General features: G+C 41.0%; 2 protein-coding genes across 3 annotated transcripts; one reads left to right on the top strand and one right to left on the bottom strand.

Annotated features, from left to right (window-relative positions):
• Positions 1-555: 555 nt before the first annotated feature.
• On the bottom strand, positions 556-2952 carry LOC306743501 (transcription cofactor vestigial-like protein 4; the record flags this gene model as incomplete). Its single annotated transcript, XM_079226016.1, has 5 exons — positions 556-755; positions 862-976; positions 1391-1616; positions 1936-2086; positions 2871-2952. The coding sequence occupies 5 exons, from the start codon at positions 2950-2952 to the stop codon at positions 556-558; spliced, it is 774 nt and encodes a 257-aa protein (XP_079082142.1).
• A 3571-nt stretch (positions 2953-6523) lies between these two features.
• syn2a (synapsin IIa) lies at positions 6524-16789 on the top strand (the record flags this gene model as incomplete). 2 transcript variants are annotated; one of them, XM_079225543.1, is made up of 11 exons in its annotated part: positions 6524-6867; positions 13087-13144; positions 13230-13321; positions 13466-13622; positions 13761-13850; positions 13941-14003; positions 14154-14296; positions 14388-14462; positions 15357-15459; positions 15605-15745; positions 16655-16789. In XM_079225543.1, 11 exons carry the CDS (start codon positions 6524-6526, stop codon positions 16787-16789), a joined length of 1401 nt encoding a protein of 466 aa, XP_079081669.1. The 2 variants fall into 2 exon arrangements, with proteins under 2 accessions (XP_079081669.1, XP_079081668.1); XM_079225542.1 differs by having other exon boundaries at positions 15605-15751.
• Between the last annotated feature and the right edge of the window lie 6929 nt (positions 16790-23718).

Genomic DNA, 23718 nt, shown 5'->3' with positions numbered 1-23718 from the left:
TGCTGTCTTTTTCAAGTAATATAGATGTTAAAAAAGAATGAAAGACAATACAGACCAGATATCTATGGCTTATATGTTGATGGTGAAATGCAGGGGGTTTCTTTGGCTATCAAGGCAGGTGAAAGGCAGGTAGATGAACTCCTGAACACTTTGTGAATCTCATTATCATTGCAAGATCAAATCTCTGATTGTACAATTTCCACAACTAACATCGTCAACCCAGCGACACCAAACTTATTTTTCTGTTGGTCAATAAAAAAAAGATGTTGCCAATTTCAAGCATTGCTCCTAAAATGCGCATGATGGATAATATGCAGGAGTCAAATGTTGGGTGTATGTACCTGTATGCATATGACCACTGAAGTAAAGTTTAAGTTAAGCTGAGTGTTCTAGTAAAAAGGTCGACCTCGAAGGAACACCATGTGAGCACCATATAATACATTGTTCTTGGCTGAGGGAAGTAAATGCTTGGCAAGAAATGACCGTGGGCAAATCTCCACTCTCATACTCAAACTCTAAAAAGGGAAGTGATTGTAATGTTTACTCCCCTCTGCTTCATGGATCTGCCTCTGGGGTTTGACGACCCCCATCCTTAGCCTTGATTTGAAGCCAGGCGTCTCCCAGGGCCTTGGCAAAGTGGTCGTCCACTGAGCCTGTGATGGACACCGAGTTGGACACAGCCTCCGCTTCCTTGTAGTTTTTTCCAAGGCTGCGACGGAAGTGCTCCTCAATCACAGGATCGCATTCTGTGTTCGCTGAAGCCGCAATATGTGTGGGGGAAGGAGACAAAACCCTGGTTAATACCAAGCAACGTCATACTACTTTGTCGGCGTTAGATTACAGAGTGCATATTGTAATTACCATTGGTCTTCATCTGATCAGCAGGTGGGCTGGGGGAACAGCCGTTCATGTGGCAGTGCGAGAGGTTACAATTGCGGTTGCTCGCAGGCGCACAGGTAATAACGGAGGGACGATTCTATAGGCGGGGAAAAATGCATACAATCAGCGAACAGACTCGAGTGTTGGTTACAGTCCCGTATTGAACTCCTTGAGACTTGGCATGTAAAAATACTCTCAATGAAGATGTCTCCAGGCATGCAGAAGGGGTTCACACATGCACGTTGGCAAACAATGGCGGCGTCACGACAGCCAGAAAAAACATTTGTTTGAACAGGAGAGAAGTCAAAAAGAGAAAATGTGTACGAAATGCCAAACAAAAGGAAATGCAGAAAGATGAGAGGCATACACGAGGTGGGTCATCAATAGCGACCATGAATAGTGCTTTTGTTTATCCAAATGATGAAACATTGAAAAAAAAAAAATACCTAATTTAAAGTCTTGTGCTTTCATTCTCGCCACTGTGACATCAGATATTCGTGCGTTGACGTACCTGCTGCCGCTCCACAGTCCCACTAATGACAGACCTCTCTCTGGGCCCGACGACCATGTCGTGGCTGCTTTTGGTCAGTGCCAGCGGCTGGTCCACAGCGTAGCTAGAAATGGAAGCGTACAGGTGGTTCCCATGGAGACCGTTGGGGGAGGAAGTAATGTGCTCCACGGGAGTGTGGCCGAGGCTCCAGTGCTCATTACGATTGTCTCCAGCAGAGGGACGGGCCCTGGACAAAGAGTACACAATTACATTTTTTACCACCAACGGTTTCACCTTTTCATAGACAATTCATGCACCAGCATGTGTGAGCAGATGTGTCATTTTTTGTGTGCATCCTAGTTTTTATTGTAGGCGTCTCTCACAATTACTTTATTATACGCATGATTTCCATCATGCAGACTTTTATTGTGCCAGTAATCTAAATTGTCTCTTAAAAATCATGACGCTTTAGAGCCTGCAGGTCTTTGCATTCCTCCAGAGTTAATATAAGGTTATGCTCAGACTTTTGTTTCATAATCTCAAACTAGACTAGGTTAGGCACTTACAGCTGGGTGGCAAACAATCTGCTCATTTTGGTAATGTGGTCATCGTCACAGCTGATTCGGTCGTCCATTTGTTCTTCGACATACTTCCGTTTGCTTGTGCAGTGTGGAGGAGGCCCAGTTGTCTTGGGCTGCGAGGGCGTCCTGGACTCATCTGTGGGAAAGGAATCAGCAGAAATAATTATCAATTACAAGTACAACACTTCACATTAAACATACACTACTATATCTTAACATGACTACAGATACATCATGACCGTATGAAAAACGTTCCCCTAAAGTGTTTTATTAATGCAACCGGGCCATACATTCACACACTCATTGGTTAACCAGATGTACAGTTCCTGGAAAAGGAAACTAAACTGTTATCCAGATCGCCCTGCTGACACCCAAAATATGGAAAGGTGAGCACTTCGTTTAGTTTTCAGAAATACAAATCGATTATTTAAGGCAGCTTTGATTGGAAAGTAAAATCAATTTAGCAACGTTTGTAAAATCAATTCCTGAAAATTATGAAATTATTATGTTATTGTCCATATATCTCTCTGGTATAAAAAAAACTGTTTGCAATAACTTTTAAAATATTTGACTGTGCAGTTTATAATTATAAATAAGAGGGTTTGAGGTCAAAACATATAATTTAGTATAGTATTTCCGGTATTAAAACGGTAACATTAAGAGTTACATATACAGATGTTAAACATATACACCAGGATCCACTTTACACCCAGTTAAATGACACCTTGCAGACTTATGTTGCATGAAAAATAAGAGAAAATGTGCGCTCGTCTTCAGCCGAAGAGTTGGAAAAAGTTAGTCGCAAACCAAAACACGGAGGAATTGACGTTGTTTGCGTCAATTACGGAAAGCGCAGCTTGTTAGTTCAACAAATAAGTTAAGTCAACAGAATAAACCCACAGGAACAACGATGAACTCACCTTCGTAGTGCAGTCTCCCGATGTTATTGTTCATCTTGTCCAGGAACTGAGAGTTCAACAGGTCCATTCTAGTGAAGAGCATTTACACGGACAGGCTCGTTGCTAACATCGGTGTTAGCAAGAGACACCAGCGACAAACAACCAGTTTATATCCTGGGGAAAGAGAAAAAGACCGAAAAACGAGATCGTAAACGTGGCTTTTATATGAAGCAAGTTTGATGTAAACCGTCCCCTTGACGTTAGCGGTTTACGTTAGCTGACTGACGTTGACGTTAGTGGTTAACGTTAGCTGGTTGACGTTGACGTTAGCGGTTTACGTTAGTTGGTTGACGTTAGCGGTTAATGTTAGCTGGTTGACGTTAGCGGTTAACGTTAGCTGGCGGACGTTTACGACGCTAGTTAGCAGCTACACACGTAACTTAGGTGTAAGCTAACATCCCCAGTGTTAAACTGCCGCCCTTTACTGCTCGCGTTATGCTATGTTATGTAATATTAGTCAGATAATAAAGTTACAACCGCTGACTTTGATGGCCTTTTACAATAGTTGTATCGTTACAGCGGCTTAGCTAACAAACTAGCCGGCTAACTTTAGCTACTTACGTTAGCTAGCAGTTAAGCTAACTTACTCCCCAACTTCGTAGCAAGTTAACGCAGGTTCGCTTGAAAGGTCCCAAATTCAACCGACGTTAACGAAGCTTAATAAACGTTGAACCAGACGTTAATGCACCCAGCTAGTCCGTGACAATAACAGAAAAACTATTAAAAAGAAGCGTAAGCCTTCAAAAAAAAATGAATGTTCTCTCACTTCATCAACAAAACTTTAGCTTTACGGCCACAACATCACCATGGTTAGCGCAGCTCGCCTTCACGCAGCGTCAGTCCTTCAAACAAAAGAGTGGAGGGCGGCCCGAGCGGGGACGGAGGCGAACAGGTGGCGGTCCTCCTATTATCAATGCAACCATAAACATTTACAATGAACTTAATCCAGCAGCAGAGCACTGCAAGAGTGGATCAAACAGTTAAATATTTAACTGAAACATAACATGAGCACCAACTATTTACCGACTACTATACAAAACATGATGTTTTTATAACTTTTAACTGACATTTTTCTCTTAGCAGCTGTAAGTGAATCGCACAAATGCTAGTTTGACAACGTAACACTTTGTCACAGTATTACAGTCGTATCTTATGTATATTCATTTTGTGTTCTCTATAATATTTTGAAATGTTATTTGTATACAGGTAGAGGCTTCAAAAAAGCCTCTACCTCTTTATCTCTGTTTGTGTGTGTTTTTTAAATTGTGCAAAATTAACTTAACTAAAATGCTTTGTTCTCATCTATCTGTAGACATCTGATTTATAAGTTCACCCAAGTGGAGGTTCAATTGGATGTTCACTACACCACTTCTACCAGCTGATGTCACCCTAGTACTCATGCATAAGATTATGCACATGATGGTGCAGCTTTTCTAAAGCCAATATGCCAGTACTATTTAAGACTGTCCTTATCGCTGTCTTTCATGACCAATCAAAAAGAAAATGGCGAGCATCTTCGTCCTATACTGATCTTCATATTAAAAAGTAAAACAGCATTCATTTTTATCCACAAAATAATCACAAATTTGCCTCAAAGGGTTTTACAATCTGTGCAATTTAGAAACAACAACAAAGACAAAATTCCACGTCTTTTTAACAGGAGAAGAAATTCAACAGATATTGTGTATGAAGAGTAACCAGGCAGAGTGACAGTCAAATTACAATATGAAGACACAGAATGACAATATTACAGTGCAAACATACAAGCTATAATTAACTGTAGTTTGTCATTGTCATGGATTCAACAAAACTCCACTATTCATGAGAGGCTCAGAATTTTTTTATTATTATGTTATGTGTGGATGATTTAATATTGTATTACCAATTCCATTTTCTGTTCCATTTGCGAGAAACAGAAGAGTTTCATCCCTAAATGTGTGATGTTACACAAATATACATGCAGATACATTTATTGGGAAAATATATAAAGTATGTATAAAATGTGCAGCATTAGGTTTAGAAAAAATAGCATCATGGGAAGCTAATTTAGGCAAAACATTAACTTTAATTTAAAGAGATCAAACAAATTCAAGGATTATATTTTGTGGACAATGCATTATATTTTCCATATATTTCAATGTCTTAGCTTTGGACCAAATATTGTTCATTAAGTGTCCACATGTTCAACTGTTATACAGTGTATGCACTGTAGTATCCTGATGCTATATTTACCACATTTTGATCTAATCACCTATTATCCAAGTGCAGCAGTGGCCTGTCAGTGCAGTTTAAATCTCCTGATGTCCGAGGGAGTTTGCTCAAAGATCAGCTTTTTTTTTTATCCTGATAAAACCTTTCGTGATGGCATCTTTCATGGTTGTTTGATCGAAAAATATTCATGCTGACAATTCACTATTTCATTGCCTTAGTAATAAGATGTATAACTCAGGTGTTCCAGTCTGTGTGTTTCAGATTTGCATGAACTGCTTCGACCCTTGACCAGATTTGTGGTAAGCGGGATTGAATCAATCTGTATTGATCCGTTTCCATCTCTTTACTGGAGACTTGGTGCTCTGTGATGGTTTCACCAGAGCGTTAGTTCCTTCATTTTCTTTGAATATACCAATTAAATCGTGAAGCAGCAGTCTATTCATGCATTATAAGGAGGAGTACCAGTGACTGTCTGTTTGCTATTTCATACAAATGTAATGAAGTTGTTCTTAACCCTTTTTCAAAGATATCTGCTTTTCATCTCTTTTTTTTGTGAAATAGCAGATCATTTAGTACCCCGAACATATTGTAAACAGGGACTTTGTGCTACCATTTAGATGTCATGTTTAAATGGAAACGTAATAACAGATAATGATACACTTTGCCATCCTCAGTGGACAAGTGCTGCTGAGGCAAAGCAGGATTTGTTTGTGGTTGGAAATTGTAATAAGTAACATAATTAGCTAAATAGGGATCAATAAATCAATTAAGAAAGAGGGTTTACTGCATGCATTTGTGTCTTGGGGGACTGCTGCTGACGTCCTCTCATTCAACATTGCCCACTAGTCCAAACAGCCATTTTAGATTTCACGGCTGCGTTTCACATGCAGAGAAGCACTATGCGTGGACAGAGGGCAGAGTGAAAAAAAACACGAGGAACAGCGGGAGCCAGGAGGAAGTGCTGATATGATGTAGTGCTCTATACCCCTCTTGCACTTACATTGGAAACTCCTCTATTTTACATGCAGCAGTGGTTCAAACAAGCATGACGCCTGTGAGGCAGTAGGAAATGGGGGAGGGGTGGGGAAGACAGGCACGCCAGTGAGAGTGGAGAGAGGAGAGAGAACGAGATGAGGGAGGAGAGACACAGCCTGGGTATCATGTGCAATGCTCGAGGAAAGACACAGGGAGAAGGGGATTGGTCGAGGGAGAGTGTCGCGTCACCATAGTGAGGGGGAGCTCTGAGGATGCTCGGCTGAATTGGGTGGGAATACATTCGCTGGTGCTTTGCATTGAGAGCTCAGCCATTATCAGCTGCACACTGGGAACGTGGGACTCCTCTCTGCAGAATCCTTTTTCCACACCCGGTGCTTGTTGACTCCTCTCCCCACTGAGCCGCAGCCATGAATTACTTGCGTCGGCGTCTCTCGGACAGCACGTTCATCTCCAATCTGCCTAATGGCTACATGACCGACCTCCAGAGGCCCGACAACGCTCAGCCCGCTGCACCTGCCTCCGTCACCCCTGCCAAGTCTCCCACCACCACCGGGCCCACTCCCCCAGCCACTTCCCCGGCCCCAGAGAGGAAACCCTCGTCGTCTCAGTCCACCGGAGCGGGCTTCTTCAGCTCCATCACCAACGTTGTGAAGCAGACAGCTGCCTCAGCAGGGCTTGTGGAGCAGAACCAAGTCACGACATCTAAGAAGTTCAAGATTCTCCTGGTAATCGACGAACCCCAGCAGGAGTGGTAAGACAATATGTTGCTCTACTCGTCAATTCTGGGCTGTGTGTCGCTTGCTTGCTCATCCTGAACGTGGATTTCTCTCCACGTGACTCCTTTGATGTAGCAGTGAGGTAAAGGGTTAAAGAACCACCACTGAAACAACATGCATCATGCGCCCTGCAGAGGAGAATGTGCACTGCTGCTGTGGTTTGATGGTACAGCATGCCAGTGTTACGGCAATACAAGGAGGCAGACGAATGCTTAAGCAGATACGGTCCATTGATTCTCAGCAGTAATGACATTACAGCAAGATGGATGATTTTTATTGTCCTTTATTCCGTCTGTGGTGGGGTGTGTGCTTTTCTGTGGCCTTGTGTTGTTGTACATATTGGAGAAATAGAAAGTAGGGTTTATGACAGCTGCCTTTAACAAATAAATACAAATGATTGTTAGTATTTTAATGTAATGTGGCATTTTGCCATAAAAATGTTTTAGTTAGATGTTCCACAGGTTGTGCATAAGTGGAATGTCCATTAATTATTCCGTAGCAATCTAAATACTGCAGTGCTTTCCCTTCATCAGTGGGGCTTCCCCCTGCTCGCTGATAGGTCACATGACATGCCCTGACATGGGGAGTGTAGCTGACTGCGGCGCATGCTGCATAGGGTTCCATTAGCTGATCATACAAGTGTGTGTGCAGGAGACGGGTAACTAGAAAATGAAATAGCATCATCCTCATGGTTGTATTTCTCATCCAGCTGGGAGACGGGACCATTGTGTCATTAGTGTTAAGAGTACAGGCTTACATTAAGGCGTTTAAGCCGTTGCACTGACAGGTAATGTCCTGGGGATCTTACTCAGAGGTAGCTTTAAACAAGCGTCTCTGTCAGTCTACTGTGCTGCAGAATTAAAGTGCTCTGAACGAGCACGCACACGGATTTAGAGCAAACTATTTATTTTAAGGGTGGATATCTGAAGTTATCTAAAGTAAAGAATATGGTAATCATACCCCCACACAATCAACAACACTTGTTTGCACAGCAGTGTGTGTGTGTGCGTACGTGCATGTGTGTGCTGAAGCCGTGCAGCTGGATATCACATTTGCCCAATCCGTCTATGTGACTTCCATTGCCTCCCTCCTGTTACGTAGAATTTATGGACATCATTATGCCTTACTTCGTTTATTGTATTTTAATAGTGCACAAGTGAGCAATATGAAAACAAAAAATGCAACACGACCAGCATGAAAACAAACAAGCCGAAACGAAAGAGCAAGCAACAACTGCAGCAGCGGCAAGAACAGGAAAAAAGAAAAGAAAACACACGCATGTGTTTAGTGTTTTGCGTGTGTTTTTGTTTTTGTGGGTGAATGAATGGATTTCCTGTGTGAAATATATATGAGAGAGCACTGTATTTACCATGGAGGATAGGAAGGGAAATAAGAGGAAGAAAAAAAAACCATTAAGCATGGGATGACATCAGAATACTTGGCAGCTGGATCTGAAGTGAAATCAACTAATGGGCCGTCACTCTTGGGATCCATCCATATGCAGGCTCTCACATCAAGGTGAATATGCCATTGCACTGATTCAGATACATATTCAGCTGAGATTGCCCCTAAAACCCAACAAATCCCACACATAGAAGGCTTCGTTGAGACAGGGTTCCTTGCAGTGTCCACTTATCCTGTTTATGTGTGCAGGGCCAGCCATGTATATACCGGCACCGTGGATCGATACTAATAAGATCAGACCGCTCGTCTGCGGGATGGATGCCGGCCTCTTGTTTCACTTGTTCCACATTTGTTGTGAGTGGAGAGGATAAGGATTGCAGTGGTAGTCCTGGCTTTAAACTAAAACCATGTCATTTACCAAAGGTCATTACAATTGAGAATATTGAGTGGGTCGGGCTGTGATTGGTATCGTTCTTTCACACTCCATTGTCCTCTCTGTCGGTATTTAACCACGTAGCGTCTCTGTTTGATCAAAAATGTCAAGTGATTTCCTGCGCTGACATTTATTGCGACGCCTCATCCAACGTGACGGCAGTTCATTGTGTTCACGAGCTCTGCAGACGAGCATCGTAACGGCTTCTCGCTTCCTACTTATATATAACACACATCCACTTGGGAGAAGCGGATAAAATGCCTCGTTCAAAGGGCTTCCTCTGTCTGAGTGATGCATCTATTTTTCATGGCTACTGAGTGGGGATGTTGAACACGAGGTTTGGTTTGTTTTGGTTGCGTTCATGCGACCTTTGACCCAGCGGTTGTAATTCATAGATGTTTTTTTTGTAGTACCGCTGTAGGAAAAGGTATTGTGCCATTAACTCAGTGGTTCTCAAACCTTTTCTGTCACACCCCACTTTGGAGGAAGAAAGATGTTCGGGCCGCACCGCCCCAACACAATTGGAACAAAATGGTCCAACTTTTTGTGACTCCTCCATCTGTGCCTTTTCAATTAATAGAAGAAGAAAACATTGAAACCCCTTTCAAGTAAACCAGATTGCTCCATCAGCCAAAACTAATAACATCACTCTGTTCGAACAATGCAAATAAAGTTCTATCTGTGCAAAAAAAAACCTAATATTTGGCAAACAAAATACTTATTTTGGCTCCAAATAACCTGTTTTGCACTGAATATATCTTCGAGATAATAACAGTAACGTTTAACCTGTGCAAAACAAAATGAGTGCAGATGTGTGAGCATCACGTTGTATCGGTATTATTTTTATTATTACCCCCGCGCCCCACCTGTAATACCTCTTCGCCTCACTAGAGGGTCGCGCCCCACAGTTGTTCGCGCCCAACTGTTATAGAAACATGAAATACCATGTGACTGATTCAGAGGAGAAAACCTCAGAAAAAATACAGACGTATTTCAAAAAGCGACATGCTTTGTATTCAGGTTTCACAGAGGCGGGACCAAAACGCATCAAATGGAGCTGCTGCAAGCTATAAGAAGATGAAATGCGTCTTTTATTTCCATGCAGGTTTTTGCAGAGTACCTATCCTCTGTAATGTTGGCACACCTTGAGTCTGACGGCTTGTTGAAGTGCTGTATCTCATTTAGTGACGGGCTGTGAAAGCCAGAGTGAGGAGCACCGGTGGCCCCGAGACACACAGAATGAAATCAGGAAAAAGTCCTTCACACTAATTGCTTCTGGCAGATGGCTCGACCGTCAACGTCTATTTTTCAGTTCAAATGAGTCAAATCCCAGATGATATGCATATCTAAATATATATTGAGAGAGATTTCCTCCAAGGAAATTACAATTAATTATTGGCGTTGCAGAGAAAAAATGTTACACCGGCAGTATCTTAGTGTCTGAGATGCTTTAATTATTACTCACAAACATGTCCAATTTTCACAGAAGATATCAAGAAAACAGAGAACATTAATATCAGTATTTGTTGTGTAACAGGTTGTGTTGAGCCAAATAAAGAACTGTGTGGTGATGAAATCTAGCGATTGCCAGTTACAGTGCAGATAGAGACAGAAGCCCTCCGTCACTCAGACAGGCTTTTCGCTTGTTAGATGAAGCCGCCTGTCTTCCAGGGAGGTTTGTTTTGTGCCGGGAATCCGGTGCTATAAATTGCTGGTATGACAGGAGGAGCAGATGTTCCACTGTCACCTATCAGACTAATGGCTGCCATGAACCGCCTTCTCATTCTCTCCATAAAGCTGAGCGATTTAAAGGAAGGGGCATATATTCCTTTTATTCAGGGGTCTAAATTAAAAGCGCACAGGGGGGCTGTCGTTGACGGGAATCAGAGCAGTATTTTTTTGCACTGTGAGCTTAACCTTATTCAAATATGACTCTCATGTGAGAGTGAATGTCAAGCAGATACTTAAAATTCTGCACGGACTCCCACTGGCCGAGCTCTCGGGTGAATCATCTGAATAATAAAAAAAAAGGATTTTGCGGTAATAAGTTGATTTGGGCAATTTGTGAAACCTGCAACCGTCAATGAAGTCGCTTCATTTATTTTCTATAGTCGATATTGACTCGTTTTTGTGTGTCTTTTTTGGTTTCTCATCTCATTTAACTCAAGTCAAGAGGACCCACATTGATTCTTACAAATTAATGACCCAAGTCAACGTCTCCATGAGCAGTTAGGCTCAGTGCCCACAGAGGATACCTCTAGTTTTAAGGCCGGTAAAATCAAATGATAAAGGCATGAATTATTGTTAATATAAAACAATAACGTCCTTCGTTTTTGGATGAAAGCTAGATTCCAACCGGAGAAGCAGGTTCCTGTCAAACACTAATGCATATTAATGAAATAGAACTAATGGCGTCCTCTCTGAGCTGAGCTCTGCAGAGTGAGAGATACAGCACCGATCAGACAAAACACTTTCCTCCATCTGCACAACCATTCCCCAATGCTGACTTAAGATAAAAATTTAAAAGGCGAAATAAAGTTTTTAGTGCCCCGCCTCTGTTTGCTTCTCTCGGCGGTGTTTCAGAGGCCCTGTCCCCGTCTACCCTCTTCATCTTCTCAGATGGAGCACTGATTCATATTTTAATGCTTGTTTTCCCTCCACTGCCAAAATAGTTCCCTGTAACCCAATTAGATTGGGAATGAATAATTCATCTTTAGCTCGGCGCTGCTAAATTGGCAATGGGATTGCAGCACACGTGACAGCGATGTGACGCGAGGTGAGAGGAGAGGCGAAGTGAGCGCTCCACGGCAGGTCGTCTAAATGCACATTCTGCAAATCCTGTTTGGGGAAAAATGTCCTTCATCACATCAATTTACACACACGGTTGCACCGCAGCAGATGGCTGTTATGAGCTGGAAGCTGTGGAAGGGACAATAAGAATGAAACCTGAATCTGAAAGTGTTTTTTTTTATACTTGATATTTTATTTAGGTATTTTTACAATTTAACAGAAATACAACCTTCAAAAATACGAAAGAATATAAGAAATGAACCATGCATCTGGCCAAGTAGGGCCTTAAAAAGAAAGAAATACAAAATGTAAGCAGCTAAATGAGTAAAAATAAGAAAACAAAGCAACCAACACAACCATGCAACACTTTCAAAGGCGTCGTCAGTCAACCGTAAATTCAAGCCAACATACGGATATGTTACAAAACAATATATTCAAAGAATTCTATTCACAGGGTTTCATTAACTTAGGTGTACTCTTATATATGGGGTTGCATCTTGATGAAACATTGTGCTTGTCTTTTTAAAGAGATACTGAGCTTCTCGAGCCAACAAAGTCCAGAAACCCGTGAGGTTAGGGAGGGCGAGTCAGTTGTCCATCTAGCTATGTCTGTGTCTTTTCTCAGTCTCAGAAGGAAGGTCATTCTTTCCATCTCGGGGATTTCTTTAATTATTCCAGTCCAGTTTTCTGTTGAGGTTGGGTCAGTTTGATTGCTTTTTTTGCTGTTACTGTTAATATTTTCAAGAGGCACCTGTCATTTCCTGTCATTCCTTCTAGTAGATCCCCCAAATAAAGTGATTTGCATGTAAATGGAATCTGCTGCCCCAGAATATGTTGCATAATTGGAACCTGAAAGGTTTTTGAGGCCTGATTAGTGTATTGACTATAGATTACTCAAGTAGTTTCTACTGCTAAAGCTTATGGTGTCAAGCGAAGAACGACGAAGAAATCAAACTCCCTGTTGACACAGATAATTATTGTGTGGCTTCTGCGGCTGATTTCCACTTCACCGGTGATTAAAGGGGGGAAAAATAATAATTAAAGGACCCGCATGTGTTATTTTTATTCAAGTCAGAAAGACGAGAGACGCTCTTTAGAAAAATGCTGAATCACAAGTCATGAAAAGTGAAGCCATTTTCTGAATAGGAATGTTACCTCACTGCATCGTCCTTCATTAACCCCACTGTGTGTTACTGCCAGTGGGACCAGGCGGTAATTACATGTGTGTGTGGGGGGTATGTGTGTGTGTGTGTGTGTGTGTGTGTGTGTGTAGGCTGTCGAAGGCTTGCCTTTAAAGATGATGCAGCCTGGAAAAGTGTTGTAATATTTTAGCGCTTCATCCTCCTTGCCAGATTGAAGGGGATAAGTGTTGGAGAGGCTGAGCATCAGCAGTTTGAAGAGGGAGCGTTTGTCTGCTCTGTCTACGCACTCAACATTAATTCATATTCCAGGTGGTTGTCAACGATTTAGATTAATACTTGGATTGGTGATTCATTAGAAATCTCTATTTCAGGAATTCCTCCTTCTGTTTTTTTTACACTGCGGTAATAAATTGCTTCTTTATCAGGGCCAAACTGTTCCGGGGAAAGAAGATACATGGAGATTACGACATCAAAGTGGAGCAGGTAGGTTTTCCCAAATTGCTCCCCGTTTTGAATACTTGTGTTACGGGACGTCCTCACACACATCTGGAATCGTTGACTCCTGCAGGCTGAATTCAATGAGATCAACGTGGTGGCTCATGCCAACGGGACATGCAACGTCAACATGCAAGTTCTCAGAAATGGCACCAAGGTTATCAGGTGAGACACACACACACACACACACACACACACACACACACACACACAGTCATGTTGTGTTTCCACCCGCAGTGCTGACTGATTGCCTCCACATTGCTATCATCACTTATCACAGTATTTTTTTCCTCTGCTATGATGTTCCAGGTCATTCAAGCCAGACTTTGTCCTCATTCGTCAACATGCCTTCAGCATGACCCTGAATGAAGATTTTCGCAACCTGGTCATTGGTCTGCAGTATGGAGGCGTCCCATGCATCAACTCGCTGGAGTCCATCTACAACCTGTGTGATAAGCCATGGGCGGTAGGACACTCAGCTGTACTGTTTCGCACTGCAGCGGGGACAATAATAATGACCTAATTATCAGTCTGAATTGATTGAATCTTTGACATGATTTATTCAACATTTTATATGTGATTTATTCACCTTTTTATGTCCCAGTTTGCCCAACTCATCAACACCCACAGAAAGCTGGGTGCGGAGAAGTTCCCTCTGATCGAGCAGACGTTTTACCCAAACTACAAGGAGATGGTGAGAAGACACTTTTCTATTGTTTCAAATGTGTTTGTGCTAAGATGGAAGTATGAAGCAGGATATAAGGCAAGAACCTTCTTACTTCAGGTGAGCATGCCGTCGTTCCCTGTTGTTGTGAAGATCGGACACGCCCACTCCGGTATTGGAAAGGTATGTATTTCTTCTTGCAGTAATATGAAAGAATGCACCAATGTGTTTTGCTATAAATCTTGCTTTTCTTTTGAGAACTTTAACCATATTAAACACTCCGCTAATTTAATTTCAACACATCCCAACGCGTGCGTCTGTCTTTGTGGACAGGTGAAGGTGGAAAATCACAGTAAGTTCCAGGACATAGCCAGTGTCGTGGCTCTCACCCAGACGTACACCACCACAGAGCCTCTCATCGACTCCAAGTACGACATCAGAATCCAGAAGATCGGCACCGACTACAAAGCCTACATGTATGTACACTGACTGACGCTTCTCCTTCTCCAGCTCAACACGTAAATGAGAAACTAAACCGATGCAATGTGTGCGCTTCACTCGCTGCAGGAGAACGTCTATATCTGGAAACTGGAAGACCAATACAGGCTCAGCTATGCTGGAGCAGGTGGCCATGACTGACAGGTGAGTGGAGAGGAATCCGATGGAGACGGAGCACGGCAATATGCAGAAACGCTTACAGATAGCTAAACACATCCGATTATAGCATGTTCAGAAATCTAGTTCATCTAAAACTGACATTTGGAGAAAATGCTTGCTTTTAAAGAATGTAGTTCTTGCTTCTTTGGCATGTAGGCAGTGCATCCCACCACGAAGCAGCTTTCAGGCATTTTTCTGCTTTTTGCTAGCAGACAAAAGAGACAAAGAGGCGCTCTTCACCCAACGCAAAGTCAATGGAGATGCAATGGGCCACTGTGGGCGGGACTTAAATGCACTCTGTCTCTCAAGAGTGGTGCAGGGATGACGCATTTTTGTAGGCCGACCCCAGAAGTCAGCATCGCCTTGGTTCCCTCGACAAAAAGCCAACTGGATTTTTCCCCAGTATTATTGCAGAAAAAAATAGCTCTGTGAGATTGAGTACGCAATGCGTCTGTGAAGGAGGACTAGACGGCGTGATGACGATTTGTAGTCTTACTTGTAGTTTAGCTTCTTGTTAGCAAAGACACGTAAAAGCGTAAAAGTTCAGAATATCCACTACTATTATATTATAGAACAAAATGTTAGAATACCTTAAGCTGGTGTCAACCACAGACTTATTTCAGGCCTCTAACCAAAAACCCATTCAAGTAACCACCGACTTCCAGACTAGGGAAGACAAAATGATTAGCTAACTCATTTTCGGGTTTTAGGATTCATTTCCTGCACCGCTTTCCACCCCAAATGTTTCAATTTGTTGGTTGCAAATGATCTCAGGTTCATTGATTATGTTGCATGTGGAATATTAGCGACTCCTGGTGTGTGTTGATAACTCATAACTCATGATGCTGCAGCTGGTTTTGAGTCATGCGCTCTGTTCAGGTACAAGCTGTGGGTCGACACCTGCTCAGAGATTTTCGGGGGCCTGGATATTTGCGCCGTCAAAGCCATCCACGGGAAAGATGGGAAAGACTTCATCACGGAGGTAGGAGTCTCGGAAAATCCTGTTTTGAAAGCCTGCAATGATTCAACCTCAAATATTTCAGCATATCAGAATTTAAAGAAATGAGTGTGACATCCTCTCTCTCTCTCTCTCTCTCTCTCTCTCTCTCTCTCTCTCTCTCTCCCAGGTGGTGGGCTCTTCCATGCCCCTGGTGGGGGAGCACCAGGCCGAGGACAGGCAGCTCATCGCAGACATGGTGCTGGCAGAAATGAACCGGTCGGCGGAGAAGGAAGCCAACGCTCCCCCGAGACCCACCACCATGCAGCCGTCCCAGGTATAGCAACACACAAGCTAAAAAAACATGGCGGCTCGTGTGTGTTTAGCATCATTGTTGACACACTATCGAATAGTCGAGCGATTCAAGATGCGTCGGTGACACTTTATAATAACTGCAGGCTATGAAGCATTAGTTAAGTATGAGTAAACACTTAATTCATCCTTCATAAATTATGGATTCACCATTTGTAAATGAAGTATTAGCTGTTAAACTAAACCGCATGCGTAGGTACCAAATCCACGGCCCGCCACTGCTCTAACGTGACCAAATAATACAAACACAAATAAACGGTAACACTTTATAACAGTGGTTCTCAAACTGTGGGGGAAGGTATTACAGGTGGGGCGCGGGATGCAGTTTATTTTTCTTTTTTATAATCTTTTAGTTATTATCTTAAAAAGATATTCAGTGCAAAACAGGCAATTTTTTTTGCCAAATATTAGTTATTTTTTGCACAGACAGAACTTTATTTGCATTGTTCTAACAAAGTTATTTGCAATTTTCTGGTTTACTTGAAAGTGATTGCAATTTTCTTTATTCTATTATTTGAAAATACACAGATGGAGCAGTCACAAAAAGTTATTTCAATAAAAATTCAGCATGGACCATTTTGTTAGTTGGGGCACGGACATTTTTCTTCCTCCAATGTGGGGCGTGACAATGAAAGTTTGAGAACCACTGCTTTATAATAACTGCATGCCATGAAGCATTATATAATACTTAATTTACAAATGGTGACTTCATCATTCATAAAGTGTGGATCAATGCTTTATAAATGATGAATTAAGTGTTTGCTCATGCTTAACTAATGAGCGTGCAGTGATTATAAAGTGTTACCGATGCGTTTTCCAACAGTCACGGTTGTAGTTGCGTGACTACATCATCTCTTTGTCATTTCAGGGAGCCGGCCAGAAGGGAGAGATCGGCGGCGATCCCGCTAAAAATGGCGCCGGGCACCCGCCTCAAAGCTGCCTGCAGTACATCCTGGACTGTAACGGCGTCGCAGTGGGTCCCAAACCAGTCCAGGCCAACTGAGCCGGTTCCAGGGGAAGAAAGTGAGGGAGTCTCAAAGTCTAGACAACGACAACGACGTAATACCTTAGCTGAACACAAGCGCAGACGTGTGTGTTTGTGGACGCTAATATAGAATGGGATCTCGGTGGCGTGAGCTCGGCGCTCGCCTGGACTGTGTTTTTAACTCTATGCAGTGTCAAAATGTACTGTCTCCTCGTCGACCTGTTTGTGTGCTTGTATAGGTCGCCATTGTTTCTGGTAGCTGTGGGTTTTTTTCTTCCTTTGGGGCCGTTGTTGATGATGTAAAAAGCAGATTGTGCCTACACTCCAGTGCTGCTCTGTGCTACCCGTCTGACCCGGCTATGAATCTTTTATTTGCCGCCCCTTTGCCCCATTTTTCTGTTTTCTATTTTCGGTGTGTACCTTTTTAGATATATTGTGTATATACCAGTATGTGTACAGTACGTGAGTGTGTATGGCTGTAGTGGTGATTATTTTTCATACTTATACTAATAGATATTTATTTTTGTTTTTTGCATGATTGATACAAAGGAAGGTGCAAAGTCAGTTTAATTAATGTCTGATCCAGTGGGATGTTCATGTTACATCGCTGTGTTGCCCCGGCTGTGACTCATGCATTGTGTATGTCTCATAAGAAATGCATATTATATTTAATATATATATACATACATAATATGATATAGTTCCACGGGATGCACGTATTCATTACCAAACAGTGTGTGTGCACATACGGCACAGACATACAGTATGTGGCCGTGAGTTCATTTTACATCTACATTGTCACAATGTCACCAAAATAAAGATTATTTAGAGCAAGGAAACTAATAGATGGACACATAATGAATAGTACAAATTAGATTTATTGAAGATTTTATTACGTAAGGATGTTGTGCAGGTGTCTGCACACACAACACGTAAATATATTGATCTCATTTTGAACCAAAGAATAAACAATTTTCTTTCAATCAGCCTTTGCACTACAGCAACCCACCATGTAAATACTGTTATTACTGCCGTTTGTCTCCGGGAGTGTGTGATCTCACCAGAACATTCCTCGACAACCCCGTCTGTTGTTAATCACACGGCCGTGAGCGGATGCTGTATTTATTTAGAATTAATTTTTTTGTGTTTGGTTGTGTGTGGAGGCAGACATTAGCGGCTGATAATAATAAAAAAAAGGTGCATAATGTGTGGCCCCCACCACTCTCACCCCGCTGTGGCCCCTCACACTGGATATTGGCTCCTGCTGGTGTTGCCATGACAACAATGCAAGTGTTCTGAGGTTTTCGGGTGGACGTTTGCCCATTCACGAGATTCAACGCTCTTCCTGTGAGTCGATGGAACGTGCAATACAGACCCTTTTTTTTTTTTTTTTACTCAATTATGTGTTTATTTTAAAACCAGATCTTCCATCGGATTAATTCAAAAAGCGATATTCATACGCACACTATAAGGTTTCGCATGAATGTGTCGCAATCACCCGGTTGTTGTCCGGTGGATTTTTCCGGAGGCCGATTTCATGCATCAAATACCCTAAATGGTGAAACAGCTAAAAAGCAACCAAATCAAACTGTAAAAAGAAAATCTGTACCGTTTTCCAACCACTTCTTTGTTATGGTAAAATAATATGTTCAGCAAGCTCTGTGTGCAATTCTTTTTCCAAATTGTTTAAAGTGCCATTGTATCTGTGAGCGTATCCTTGTAAAAGCCATGCCTGCGGCTTTATGGGTGTGTTGTTCTGTTAAATAGGAATTATGCCATGGCATTGATTTACAAGGGAGGCGCGTGCAGAGGAGCCCCGGCTGCATGGTTACACCTTGGCTCAGTGGTCGTGATTTGAATATCTGATGAGTTATATAACTGGACGTGTTTATTTTGGCCATTGTGTGTTGCAGGACTGTAACTATTAAGGGCCGTGGTAACTTGCTCAGTATATGTACTTTTAAAACCGGTGTTGGACTGTTTAAATCAAGATCAGAGTACAATATGTTGTGGAAAGAAAATTCCATTCTGGATATTTCCTCTCTGTCACTGGCAATAAAGCTTCCTTTGCAATATTTGGTCTGTGTCCTCATGTGTGTGATGTTGTGACAGTATTTCTTCAGGAAACACAAGTTGTACTATGCAGTGACCAGATCAACACACATTGCTTCAATGTGCATGAGTGCATATCTGTATTGTGATCATTTATTGCAGGTATGCTTATTACACTTCACATACATACTTTGTTTATCTATTGTTTACATTTAATTGCTTAATTAATGAATACACTCTGCAGCTGTACATATATTTCATTCCCGTTATTTGTATTATATATGTATTGTGTGTATATATATATATATATATATATATATATATATATATATATATATATAAATATATATATATATATATTATCTTTATTTATATCTTCAAGTTGTAAGGTGCTACTACGACAACAAATGTCCCCTTGGGGATTAATAAAGTATCTTTCTATCTATATATATATATATATATATATATATATATATATATATATATATATATATATATATATATATTGCATTGCTTTGTTTCTGTCTTTATTTTGCCGTGTCCGTCTTATTAAATTCCACCTTTACAATATAATAATGTTCCATTTTCGGTGTCAAATGAATATGTAAATATCAAATCCGTTTTGTTATTTAGATCGGCGTTAAGGTTGTGTTGTACTTGACTACATTATATAGAGAGGTGTTTTTCCAATTTGTTGTCCTCTTCATTTACATACATGAGGGGGCAGAATATCAGACGCTCAGAAATAAAAGTATAATTTAAGCCAAAGCTGTTCAAACCGTGTCATATCAGCTCAGCTTTTTCAACTACACAGAGTTCTGAAAAATCAAGCTGGTTTCCAGGAGTTTACTGATGCGGACGAAAAAGGTGGTTACCAAGAACATTGACATGTGCCAAAGCAAAAGCCATCAGACATCAGAGCGCTTTGGTTTTATCAGAGCGCGGTGGATCAGGAAGGGGAAGCTGGGTTTGAGAGAGCAGGCAGGTAAACCGGGGATTGGGGGATCAAGATCAGCCGACAGGTAGGAAGAGATCTGAGCTTGAAGAAACAGATTATTCACTCCGGGACAGAAACCACAGGAAGTCTCACTAAAACTATTTTTGGCCCACGACCGCAGCTACAGCTGGAGGAGAGAGAACGATCTGATGAAGACTGGGAGCAACGCCAGAGTTTAAATAGTGCACAGTTGTTCAGGCAGTGAGACTCAGGAGCACACACACACACACACACACACACACACACACACACACACACACACACACACACACACACACACACACACACACACACACACACAGACCACAGGAGACACGAGGGCAGAGACCATGACAAGCACTACAGTTATGTATTCAAGTGATACTGTGATACTTTTGTTGTGCCTCAATGACTGATTTTCATGGTTTAAGTACATAAACTTAAACTTAAATTATTGGAATATAAGTTGGAAATATTTTAAGGATGCCACAGATGACGTTTCCCCAGAATAAATGGCTCCATCTTTTCCATTTGTCTGTTTCTTAAAATGCCTGATAATATACGTCTAACGCATTAAGTTGGAATTAACACATCACGCAGTAGTTTTCCTTTGATTTTCCTTTATTATTTTTCAGTTACACATAATCAACACATAATGGATTGAAGTGACGCCGTGAGACGAAGCAGGAAATGAGTTTCTGACTCTTAAAGTTAACTAAATCCAATTTGATTAACTTTTTATTCAGTCATTGAAAGAACAAAATGGAAAGAAACAGTTTATTAATCACTTCTCTCGCATTGAACGATATCTCTATTGAATAGTTGCTCAGAAACTTCATCATGATATTATTTGTTCAGTTTTATTGTCTTATAATTTCCTCAAGAGACTTTGCATAGCAACCAAACACTTCCTCCTACCTGCTGGAGGCCGTATTTGAGTCTATTCTACAAAATGTTTAACGCATGATCAAATCATTGTCGGCATTAATAGATTGCTACGTTAACGCATTCATAACGCGTTAACGTGGCAAGACCTAATATATACACATGTATAAATATATAAATATATATATATATATATATAAATATAATATATATATATATATATATATATATATATATATATATATATATATATATATATATATATATATATATATATATATATAAATATGTATATTTAACTTTGGAAGCTTTAGTTGTAAAACTAAGAACAAAGAATATCATGCATCTCCAAAAATGAGGATTCTTTATATGAATTGTTTTGACAAACCGCTTCTCAACAGATAGAATATGCAAAAAATTAAGCTACACAACAGACTTCTTCCATCTATCTATCTATCTATCTATCTATCTATCTATCTATCTATCTATCTATCTATCTATCTATCTATCTATCTATCTATCTATCTATCTATCTATCTATGTATTCATCTAAATTACTGAGGCTGCTAAGACAACACATCTATCCGTGGGTACAATGACAATGTCCTGGTATGTATTATTAAATGTATTAAACTAGGCCATCACACTTAGTATTCAGACATAATTACAAACACCCCGTCTCATCCTTCAGGTGCTGAGTTGGTAATAAGGCATCATCTATGTCCACGGCCTCCAAAAGCTTCGTGACTGTCTCTTACTTTTACGCTCTAAGCATTACAGCGAGCTCAACAAAAATGAGAAACCAGTCCAGAATACACACATTTTGTAATGATTAGATAATCTGTGTTTATGTTTGTTTATTACATTATAAATTGTATTAGAGCTTTGTTGAAAGCTCTAATACAGTCTTCAGCGTTCAAACAAAAGACTGTTGCTAAGGACCAAGTGCAGACTAGACTAGCTTAGCCCGCGAGCATATAGGTTACAACAAAAATACAAAAATTCATAATTTTCCTCAAAGTATCAATGTATTTATTTTGGGAAGTATTGAGTGGGATACTCTTCAATGACTTACTTGGATTGCACAAAAACCTGAGGCTACCAACTCAAGACAACAGTTTCAGTACTTTCCAAAGACCAAAGTAAGGAAAGCTCAATTAAATAGTTATTAGAAAAAAAAGTTGTAGTTTTTGTTGTTTTTTAAGAATCTGCATCCCCCCACCTGTAATACCTGCGCGCCCCACTAGAGGGCCGCGCCCCACAGAATGTGTTAGGAATTCTTCTCACTGATTGGATGCCTTGGTTTACATCCGCTTGTTATTCATGACAGAGGGACCGGTCGGGCATCAGTACACATGAGTGGACTTGGAGGCCGGAGGGTTGACCCCATCATGTGACAGGTCATGAGATGTTATGTTCCCATAACAACCTTTCCAAGATGGCTGATCCAGGTTGTAACAGATCTGAAGGAAGTGCTCAATTTAAAAAGCTTGTTTTTCGTTGTTAAAGGTAAGATTTACCCGTTTAAGAATGAACATGACCTTTAATGTGTTGAACCTTCTGTGAGCACATTTCTTGAAGAAACTGATATAAAATAAATCAGATAAAAATCGTTGTGACACATACATCACATCGGGAATTTTACCTAAAGTACCCAGTGTGACATATATGCACAATACTAAAAATAATTATGATCTGCTCAGTTAATTTGGCTGATTCAATGATATTTAGCTAACATATTTTATATTGTTCAATCCAAAGCATATCAAACCAAATGTAAACCAAAAAAGCATGTTATAATTATGTAATTATTAATAAACACTAACACTTTAATCACTGTTAGACACTTGGACTCTTTATTCACTGTGGACACTTAACTGCACTCACCTGGTGCAATATAAATACATTTAAGTACTTTATATACTCTTATTCCGTCTGTATATTTCATTTAAAATTGGTACTGTACTCCTACTGTTTTTACTACTGTTTATTGTTATTATTTATATTACTTGATTGTATCTCTATTGTGTGCAAGGCTGCTGTCATCCTGCAATTTCCCCACTGCGGGACTAATAAAGGATTATCTTATCTAATCTTATACATTTATTTTGACCATTAACGCCCAATGTGACATATATGTAACATTTCAAAAAATGGGACACTATTTTGAAAACTATTTTGTCAGAAATGTGTTCTACGTGGTCTATGTAGTCTGTATTATGTCCCCCATCATTTTTCTTGAAGGAGAAATGGATCCAGGTTCTTATGGGTTAAAATTAAGAAGACACAATTCAATCAATTTCAATTCAACTTTATTTGTAAAGCCCGATATCACAATCTGTACAGCACACGAGATCCTCTTCTCCTTGGACCCTCGCTTCTGAAAAGGAAACACTCAACAACAAAAAACAGAAAACATTTAAAAAAAACAGAAGGGACCTCAGGGTCAGAGCTGAAGACGACGGCGTGCCAAAGGAGCTGCTCTGCACATGAGACCCGATGCCCTTTCGGTCTGGTCCACTCTCTGCCTCCGGATGACTCATGACGTCGCCGACGTGGCTGCAGGGACCCGTCCATACCGATGGGATGCTGCAGCTTGATGGTGAATCACACTGTAATTGTGCAAATTCAAGCTGTTTGCGTTCGAACAGATTTCTGCAAACATCTCCCACAGATGTTACATCTTCTGGATGCTTCCAGATGGTGCAGATGTTCTTCTTCTTCTTCCACGTGGCCTTGTGGCCAGTAAAAAGTCACAGAAGAACCCGAAAGGAGGGACGCTTCCGGCCCTGGAGCTTCCCCGTCTAGACTCCTCCAGCTGCTGCTCGACGTGAACAACTCGTGGCCTGTGGAGGCCCTCTGCACTGACCATCTGCTGTGGATCACAGAGGAAGAGAGAGAGGGCCTCCATCCCATAAAGAGGGGGGGGGGGGAGAATGTAAAGGTGCATCATTGCATCTCTTGGAATGTACCCGATTATTATTTCTGAAATAACACATTATATAACGAAACTTGTTGTTGTTTGTGGAACACC

This window comes from Taurulus bubalis (assembly GCF_910589615.1).
Source record: "Taurulus bubalis genome assembly, chromosome: 11".
NCBI lineage: Eukaryota > Metazoa > Chordata > Actinopteri > Perciformes > Cottidae > Taurulus > Taurulus bubalis.
Note: the sequence above shows the minus strand (reverse complement) of the source record. Positions and strands in the feature narration are given on the sequence as shown.